Genomic DNA, 10,364 nt, shown 5'->3' on the forward strand with positions numbered 1-10,364 from the left:
TTAACATCACAACTGCAAAGAAAATAAATTGCAAGTTTCTCGGGATTTCCCATCCATCCCCCCTTGGTCATAACTCCATTTTTATTCTACCAAAATTTTAGTTCCAACATCTGAAGGGCTAAATCAAGCTTTTAGCACAGAGTACGCTGGAACAGAACTGGCGATTTTTAAAAATATAAAGATGAAAATGATTTTTTTTCTGAATTAAAAAATTAATATTGCCAGACTTGCAACTATTTCCCACTAAAAATACACTCCAAATTCAAAATACCACCATTCCTCAATGAAAGCAACAAAAGAATAAAAAAAACCCAAGAACATTGAAACACAGTTCGGAGATATATAACAAACCTTCAAACCCGTAAAGAAATATAATAAATAAATGTTATAAAGCATAGAAATCGACGCACTCCGTGCTATCTCGTGCCAGCGTTGATTCGCTGGATCCAAAGAGACCGCATGTCCCGTTTCTTGTTGCGGCGGCCTCTGTACGAATACTGAAGCGCCTTCTCCACCCTTTCTCTCGCCATCCAGTTCTTCGCTCTTGTTCATTTTGCCTTCAAGAAATTACGGTTCTTGCATATTGAACGCTTCAATTTTTTGATGGCCCAATTGTGTATCGCACGAGGCCCAGTAAAGTCCAGTAGATGCTTATAATGGGCCATTCAGTTTTGTTGGTGGTCTACAATTCTAATTTGATTAAGTTATGGGCTAAATTGCAATTTTTATAAATATCCGGGGACGTCAACCCTACAGCTAAACCTCAGTTCTGTGGATCGACTATAAAATTTTTACTTCACCCCCGAAGCCACCAACGGAGGAGCATTCGAGATTTTGGCTGCTGCAACACATACAAGCATCCTCTATCACCAGCCATGAAAGGCAAGCATTTGAAGAAGAAGAAACCTTCGGACCAGCCGAACAAGCGCACGATTAGCAATAAGAAGCAGTTCTCCGTTACACGGGATCCATTTTTCGAAGATTCTGATCCGAAGCGGCGCCGTAAGTTTCGCAATGGAGGTGACGAAAACATTGAAAGCAGTGATGATGAAGGAGAAGCATTTGATTTGGATGGTGATAGGGGGCGAGCGGAGGAGATGGACGAAGAGATAGAGGAGACGCCGGCGGAGATGAGGAAGCGGTTGGCGTACGCAGTCTTGGAGAAAAGGAGAAAAGTAGAAGAAGATATATTGGAGGACGGGGATGAAGCTCGTACGGAGAGGGAGGGAGAGAGGGATTCACTTATTGCGAAGCTTTTGCAGCAGGAGCAGCTGGAAGAGAGCGGCCGCCTCCGCAGAGCTATTGGGGCAAGGTATTGCTTGTTACTGTACGTTTTGTATTCTGAAAGTTTGGGTTTTTTCCTAAGTAGTCGTTGACACATTTATTGGTGTTGTTGCTGGAATGTTAGCGGAAGATTTAATTACCTAGCATTAGGTTTGGGACACTAATGATTTAGCTAAATACGCGAGTTTATACTGGAGTATCATAGCTGAATTTGTTATCTCATGTTTTCTCTTGTCTTTTGAGTGATAGAGTGATTGGAATTCGATGTTGGTGTATTTTGTGACGGGGTCCTAAAAATCAGATTTTCAGGAGATATCTTAGTAAGTTTTTTAGTTTTAGATATTTCTATTTGCTACTATTAATTTTTTTAAGTACGGGCGAAAGTCAATAGCTGATTGGTTTCCTGTCAGATTCCTAAATATAAGTTCATGCGTACAAATCTGTGTTTCTCTACAAAACTTGTCCAACTTTGTGATCTATGTTGGGGACTAGACTATCCCACAGGAGCCCGTTGCTCTTGGCATGTCAACTTATTCAAATTACATACTTTTGCTCCTCGGATCGTCACATGGATCGGGTTAGTAGATACTCCAATGCCAGAGCCAATGTAATGAAATATTTTTTTCATTTGATCAATTTCTTTTTACTGGCGAGAGAATACTGATGCTGAGTGTTTTGAAGCACTGGGTTGAATTTGGTTGCAGTATTCTACGCCGGGCTCTCTGGTACAAGATAGTCTCAGATATTGAATAGGCTAGTCGCTATGGCATGTTTCTATGAATCTGGGCAATTTGGTCCTATCTACATGGCTTGCATATTGTATTCTCATCTTGATCGCCATCTCTCGTATGCAAAAGCCACGACTACTGCCTAGTTCCTTCATATATGCTTATGTACAAGCGTACATGATGATGAACTTCCATTTAATTCTTTTTATGTCATGTCTGCCAAATGTAATTGATATGTGCATGTTAATTCGCAGGGTTCAAAAGCCAGAATCAAGTGAGGGATTCCGGCTTCTTGTAAAACACCAGCAACCTGTTACTGCTGTGGCTCTATCTGAGGATGACTCGAGAGGATTTTCAGCTTCTAAAAATGGTACCATTGAACATTGGGATATTATTAATGCGAAAACTGAAAAGTATACATGGCCTAGTGATGAAGTTCTAAAGTCTCATGGCGTAAAAGACCCACAAGGTCGAGCTACTAAGCATAGTAAGCGTGTTCTAGCACTGGCTATTAGCTCTGATGGGCGGTATTTGGCTAGTGGAGGCTTAGATCGACATGTTCATTTGTGGGACGTGCGGACAAGAGAGCATATTCAGGTATTTTTAGATGATCCCGTCCTAATGTTCAAATTTTAGCACATTCCGTGAAGGAAATTTTGCGCCATATTTGGTTTAGTTTCTGGGAGAGAATTTATTTCTAGTAGATATCATTTTATGCGAGAATATACTGAGTTAATGATGTCATTTGAGGTGTATATAGTTTTTCTAAAGTTATACGGTATTTTTAAACCTTTGAAGTACAGTTTATCAGATTAGACTAGAAGTGTAGTAATATGGTAATAGAGCATTCTAGGGACTGGTATATTGTGATTTAAAAGTAATTATTATGTTGGGAGATGTAATATGTGTGAAGTTATGTTTTGGGAGAAGAAAGACTATAACATTTGGTTTCACTTATTAGAATTTGAAAGGGGGGTGGGGGGCTGGAACATGTGACAAAAAAAATACCTTAGATATTTCTCCACAATCATTGTTTGTACGTACTGACTTTCCTTTAGAGCCTGTGGATTATTAGTTCTTCTATTTCGGCGTTCTGGTAACAAAACCTGTTATTCCGTTTTTAAAAGATCTCCATCTTTTAACAAGTTAATGAATTTTATGGATGTTGATTATTCACTATCAGTGTAGCTCAGACACATGTTTTTCTGTTTCTATTTCTAAACAGAATATTCCACTGAAATACTTAAGTTGTAATTTAATGGCATATCTCACCAATTTCATAATTTGCAGGCTTTTCCAGGACACAAAGGACCTGTCTCATGCTTAACATTTAGACAGGGGTCTTCAGAACTCTTTTCTGGTTCATTTGATAGATCTATAAAAATTTGGAATGCAGAAGATAGAACTTACATAAACACATTGTTTGGACACCAAAGTGAGGTGTTAACAATTGACAGCTTGAGGAAAGAACGTGTATTGACTGTTGGACGTGACCGGACCATGCACTTGTGGAAGGTAATATCAAGTTTTTTGGTAGGAGATTGAAACAATAGTGAGAACGATCTTATCTTGGGCTTCTGGAAAAGGTTGAGTGCTGCATATTTTCTCTCTTGTGGGGACATTGCCTTGCAAACTTTGCACAATTAGAATAAAAAGGGACAAAATTCACACCGTCTATAGTTAATAAAAAATAAGAGATGCAATTTAGACACATTTATTCCCTGCTTTCAGACATGAAGCCATAGTGCCCATTCTGAAATTGTAAGAAATTTTGAATATTTCTATTGCTTCCTTAATCATTGCTTACTCTTTAAACCTGGCTGTGGTTTCATTTGAAGTTCATTAGACGTATAAGTGGAGATTTAAGTTTATTCTTATCATTTGATTGTCTTTCCTATGGTATATGGAAAAATAGGTTCCGGAGGAATCACAATTAATATTTCGGGCTTCTGCGTCTTCCCTTGAGTGCTGCTGCTTTATTAGTAATGATGAATTCCTGTCTGGTTCCGATGATGGAAGCATCGAGCATTGGAATGTACTGCGCAAGAAGCCTGTTCATATTGTAAAAAATGCTCATACCTCAAGTACTGTTTCCAGTTGTGAAAATAACGGGCTATCAAATGGCCATAAAGGCAAGTAATCTTTCAATACCATTCATCTCAATGTTCAAAACTTCGTGTTTCTAAATCAGTTGTGTGGTTATAGTATGAGACGCTTTGACAAAGTCCCTCATTGCAATTGGTCTTCTGCAGAAAACAATGCCCTAGATTTAGAGATACGTGGTTCCACAGCTCTTTCTTGGGTTAATTCAATCACTGTATGCAGAAACAGTGATCTTGCTGCTTCGGGAGCTGGAAATGGTTTGGTACGGCTTTGGAAAATTGAGAATGAATCCAAAGGCATATCTCCTTTGTTTGAGCTCCCCCTGGTGTGTATTATTGTGTCCTATTGTGACTATATTGCAATCTTATATCTATTAATTTGTCATTGTTAAATTTTGTTTTTTTATTTGATGTGAATATGTGAATCACATGGATATCACTTGAACAACTTATATCTAACATTTTAAAAGTTTGCCTCTCCTTTCCATCTTCAAATTTTAGTGTCTTTGGATTTAATTTATGTCTGGTGTTAGTGTTTAATTTGATTTCTTTATTCTCGTTGTGTGCTTATGATGCGTAATACATGCATGCTGAGGGTACCATGGGCGTTTGAATATTTAGAATTGTTTGTCTTGTTGTCTGAACCATCATAAGACCTTCAACTTGGCACTTTAGTATTGTGCTTGTTTTCATGGGTAGAATTTTTGTCTTTTATATGCTTGAACCTAAAACTCTAGAGTAGAAGTAGTTACTCGTTTCGTATGACAAATCTATGAAAATATTTTGCGACTTCATCTTTAACCATAGATTCATCATTTTTATCCTGTTGAATGTTGGCTCCTTGGGGATTGATTATCCAACATCAATTAACTTGTTTCTATTGCTGTTTATCCTATATCTCAATGTATGGCAGGTCGGATTTGTAAATTCTTTGACTTTTGCAAAATCTGGAAAATTTCTCATTGCCGGAGTTGGGCAGGTGATGCATTCTCTTCTCTTTATGCAACAAAGCTATACGAACTTGTCTTAAAAAAGCTATTATGGAACCTGAATTGTAGCCAGACTTTGGTTTATCATGATAGCTGATAGTTGCTCCAATTATCTAACGTTGAAGTGTGTCTTCTTTGGACAGGAACCACGGTTAGGTAGGTGGGGACGTATTTCTGCCGCTAGAAATGGAGTTTCAGTACACCCGCTTGTGCTTTCATGACACAATTCAAAATTTGAATTCTCGCTTGATTACACTATAGCAAAAAAGGGTATCTTTTACCCTTGTTGATTGTGATGTTCCGAGTATTTGGGAGTTATTTATCCAACTACCAATTTTGATCTCATCAGCCTAAGTTCTGAAAAAAAAAGATCACGATAACTGGTGTGATTGGCTTCGACAATTTACCTCTTGATCACACTAAGTGGGTGATTTTGTATTGGTCAGTCATTCGTTTCCGAGGAGAGCATTTTCATACCGGCAAGTCTTGGGTCGAACGAGTTCATCTCCAATGGCTTATTGTCTCCAAAGGGTGAAGTTCTTTACCCCTAATAATTTGTTTTTAGTACATTTTACATCAGCAAAGTAATCGGAATCTGAGGTTATCATTATTCGGAAGAAGCTTTGAACCAAACACCACCACGGGTACAGCCTGAAGCTGTACTTAAATTTTGTTTAGTTAATTTTTGTAGATTGTAAAAGTAATATATGATGGGATGAAATAAATTTTTATCTATATTATTTTTCAATTGACTTATTTGCGTCGCGGGTAGTTATTATGTACGTATTTTGATGTTATGTATTAGTTGACAAAGAAATGCGATGCTCGTGTATAATAAGTTATTATAATTATTTTTGAAATAATAATGTCAACAAATCCTAAATTTATTTTCGATCTCGCAAAACTTTTTCGAATCTAAGACATGTATGTAAGATTTATACCATGTTGAATCTGGTAACGAAGAAATCGCGTCAGATGTTGATTCAGTGTAGATGAGGATGAACTTTGCTATTGAGAGTTTGTTATTTTAAATACTAATTGTTAGTTTATTTAATTAATTATTACATTTAAAAAATATTAGCATTTGAATATTAATTTATAATACGAAATGATTAAATTTTATTATAAAAAAGTATTATTAATTTTTTTTATATATTTGAGATAACTATTCTATAGTATCATAAATCATTCAAAAAAAAAAGTATCATAATAAAATAGTATATATTTATTGCACACAAATTATCATAAATGACGATATGATAAGAAATAAATAATAAATGAACATTTGTTTTCGTTTATAAGTTCGCGCATGTATATATATGGAGCTGAGGATTACTAGGATTATCATTTTTTTTGGCCTGTATCTCCTCCCCTGGAGTGAAGGTTGGATTGATTTTGGTTCAAATTTCCTTCCGAAGTTTTCTTGAGTCCAAGTTGTTGTGAAGATCATTTTGTGAGAAACTCGAGCGTGTGAGCGAGGGATTTTGAGTTGATAGATCTGTAATTCTATCATCACTCTTCAAAATTAACCATGTTTGGGCATATGGCTGGGCTCTCCGCCGTATCTCCAGTAAGTGCACATAACTTTTTACGAGAAAAATATTTGTATTGTTTTATTGCATAAAAGTTATTTCTTGGCTTGCTTTTCTTTGTCATTGGATTCGATGATATGGGTAATTTTGCGTTTCTTGGGGGAATGTAGATGTTACTGACTGGTGGTATAACGGGGGTTATGGTTCTCGACTGTGTCCTAAATGTGGAATTTATGGGATTGTATACTTGTGCTTCAATGTGACGTGGCACAATAATTGTATTTGTTTTCTTGCTAATGCACAAATCGTGATTGGACTGCACTTGTTGGCAGATATATTATTGTTGTCCAAATATAGCACAGCACGTGGTAATACGGTGTAGAGGAAGATGGTTGTTAACAACCCTGTAGTGAAATCAACCAAGATTGCACAAGATCAATCTGGAACCAATAAAGAATTCACGAAGCAATCTTGATCAACAAGAAGAACCTTTGTGAAAACATCTGCTGTATTTTCTTCAGAAGCTACTTTTTCCACTTTGATTACTCTTCCAGCAATGACTTCTCGAATGAAATGCACTCGAACATGCTTAGACCTTTCATGAAACATTGAATTCTTCAGGAGGTGGATTGCACTTTGATTGTCGCAATATACAATCATCACCTCTTGACATATACCTGTCTCTTTAATAAAACCATGCAGCCATACCCCTTCCTTTATAGCCTCTGTTGCTGCCATATACTCGCTTCCGTTGTAGACAAGGCCACCACCTTTTGCAGACTGGCCTTCCAGCTCACAGGTATCCAAAAAGTGATCTTCTTGAATCTAGACAGCCTTCATAGTCAGAGTCTAAGCATCCTTCAATCACTTTAGATGGATCAACTTCTTCACTATAGCAGAGTCCAGCACTTTTGGTTCCACTCAGGTATCTTATAATCCACTTGAATGCTTGCCAATGTTTTTGTCTCGGGATTAGACATAAACCTGCTTGTTATACTTCAAATGTACGCCAAATCTGGTCAGGTGCACACCATGCAATACATGACACTTTCTCTATGTGTTTCCTTTCATCCTCATCCCGTGGGATCACTGGGATTTTAGCATTCGAAAGCTTAAAATGTTGAGCTAGTGGAGTACCTAGTTAAGATTTTGTTCACATAGGCCTCTTGGGACAGGAACAAATTCTTAAACTTTCTGTCACGTTTGATATCAATTCCCAAGATCCTGCCAGCCGATCCCAAATCTTACTTTTGAACTCGGAGTTGAGTTTACCTTTGAGCTTGGCTATTCAGGTACAATTGAGTATGCACCTATATTTGGATCCACCTCCTCCGATTTCATAAATGGCGTTTTTCAGGTGTTTTCCTTAATATCTCGCTATAATCTGAGAGAATAATACATACAATCTTGTCATTTTTTAAGCTAACAAGATAGTTAAAAATCATATAAATATTGATAAAACTTACCAACATCGCCAGTCACATAAGGCAATCTCCCAAACATATGTTTCAAGCTCGAGATATCTATCTGCTATGTTTCAATACATCCATGATATGAGAAAATCCATCGGCTTGGTCCCTTTGTATCGTCGTATGTCTATCCTCCAAACTTGTCAGACGGACTTCATATATATCTACAACAGATGTATGATCTGTATGCATAGATGTATGTCTCGTGTTTGTCAATGGAAGACGGTTGATTCCTGTGTGAAGGACCACTATCTCTGGATGACGAAGAAGATTTTCGGACTTTATCTCGAGATGACCTGGAATATGTGTATGTCAATGGTTGGGAAAACCGTCGATCCTCGACCTGTATACACACTTCATCATCTGGGTCGACCAATGGATCTTGACTACACACTACTTTGATGTAATGCGATTGAAGACCACATTAGGATTAAAATCAACAAAATCTCCAGTCATATAGTGCACAGATAACAGCTCATCCGTGATGGGAATAAGTTTCCCCAAAATATCTTATATTAATTATTAACATTAGATAATATAATGAAAATTAGTTAACCAAAAATATATTAGTTAATACAAAAGTAAATAAGATGAATGTTTCGTATTTACCTTGGTATATATATTTTTAAATGCTTTATTCACATCATCAATGTAAGATGAATGGTTCTTACTCCATTTTCTAGTCAACCAATGACACATCCGACGTATCGGTACATTGGGACTTTCCCTACGTCTAGCAAACACTTCAGCCATTGCTGGAAAATATTCATACGCCAAAATCTAGCACAAAAAAGTTAAACACATGTATTAGTATGATAAAAAATAACAATAATATTTTATAAAATGAACAATATTTAGTTACCTACAAAGGATGAAGAAATCCACTTATATAGAAGCTACCGCACTCACTGAAGTCTGGATCATTCCCACGTCGTGCGACCAAATTTTCATAGCTTCTAAACTTAGTTTCGAGATTTTTCGTAATCCATAACGTATTTCCTCGAAAGATATTCTACCCCATGGATAGTTAATAAAACTATCAAAGTTATTAACTAATCTAATCCACTCTGAGTCCAGTGTATCATGTTTATTTTTTCGTTGTCGACCCAATACAGCTGCCACGAAAAAAGACCGGCCAATTTCAACTTCTCCACATCTACTTCTTCACCTAACTCATTCTCATACTCATCAGTTCTAGCTATCAATTCCCCCAAACATATACTGCTTCTTTCACCAAAATGCATAAGCCTAAATTCATCATCATCAGGTATCACATGGTAACATTTAGAACAATACTCTAACAACGAAAACCGTAGGGGTCGTTTGCGATATATCATTCAATATTCATCACATCTACTATCATAACTATGTTTACTCATCAAAAACCACAACAATTGATTCGAATTCGTATAATCTTTAGCACATATAATTAAATTACCAAATTGTGTAAGTTGGACCAAATGTTCCATTTCCTTTTTATTCAAAAACGATACTATTTTCTTAGAAATCTCAACATATTTTGATCCTAAAGTTAACTTAGAATCAAAGAATTGATCATTTCCAAGTTTCGTGAGGAAGTAAATCTGCACAAAAAATGTTATTAATTGTCAAAAATTAAAATTGGGTCGTGTTATTGTCAAAAATTTGGTCGAGTGAGTGAGATTTGGGTCGAGTAGCCTTGACGAAACCCCAAGCATCGACCCAACTGGTGAGTCGAGCTCATTGGTCGAGTGAGTGAGATTTGGGTCGAGTAGCCTCGCCTAAACCCCAAGCCTCGACGAAACCCCAAGCATCGACCAATTGTTGGGTCGAGCTCTTTGGTCGAGTGAGTGAGATTTGGGTCGAGTCCTCGCCTAATGCGATTGACTTCCACATTAGGATTAGAATCAACAAAAATGGTCAGTCAAGTGAAAGATCATTTATTGTTATGACTACAGATTGACTTTTTTGATTGCGAGTTCATTTTGTGATATGCTACCAATATTAATGAAGATTATGTATTGTCATCAATACTCTCTCTGAGACGCACACAAGCTTTAAAATATGGTGTCAAGGCTTCTTTCAATTGCTGCATTTTCTAATAATGTTCGTCATGGTTGCATAGTCAGTTTGTTGAACATGATGGGGCTGGATGGGCGGGTGGGTGGGAAAATATTTTTCCAAGCTAATCATGTTCTCTTTCTCTGATTAAAATGCTGTGTACAAATTTATGCATTCTCACATGTGTAAATGCAAACTGTATTGGTGGCAACTGACCGCT

General features: G+C 36.9%; 1 protein-coding gene across 1 annotated transcript; it reads left to right on the plus strand.

The window, feature by feature from the left end:
* The first annotated feature begins 737 nt into the window (after window positions 1-737).
* LOC140978857 (U3 snoRNP-associated protein-like EMB2271) lies at window positions 738-5,705 on the plus strand. The gene is made up of 7 exons (XM_073444098.1): window positions 738-1,312; window positions 2,267-2,609; window positions 3,303-3,527; window positions 3,928-4,144; window positions 4,265-4,440; window positions 5,028-5,093; window positions 5,247-5,705. Exons 1-7 carry the CDS (start codon window positions 876-878, stop codon window positions 5,322-5,324), a joined length of 1,542 nt encoding a protein of 513 aa, XP_073300199.1. The 5' UTR covers window positions 738-875; the 3' UTR covers window positions 5,325-5,705.
* Window positions 5,706-10,364: the final 4,659 nt, after the last annotated feature.

This window comes from Primulina huaijiensis, chromosome 1 (genome assembly GCF_012295235.1).
Source record: "Primulina huaijiensis isolate GDHJ02 chromosome 1, ASM1229523v2, whole genome shotgun sequence".
Classification (NCBI taxonomy): domain Eukaryota; kingdom Viridiplantae; phylum Streptophyta; class Magnoliopsida; order Lamiales; family Gesneriaceae; genus Primulina; species Primulina huaijiensis.

What these genes read in the sequence shown, in the direction of transcription:
- LOC140978857 (XM_073444098.1), top strand. Translation starts at nt 876, where the DNA reads ATGAAAGGCAAGCATTTGAAGAAGAAGAAACCTTCGGACCAGCCGAAC. An exon ending in GGACAAGAGAGCATATTCAG is followed by an intron (nt 2,610 to 3,302) that starts GTATTTTTAGAT and finishes CATAATTTGCAG; the next exon opens with GCTTTTCCAGGACACAAAGG. An exon ending in CTTTGTTTGAGCTCCCCCTG is followed by an intron (nt 4,441 to 5,027) that starts GTGTGTATTATT and finishes AATGTATGGCAG; the next exon opens with GTCGGATTTGTAAATTCTTT.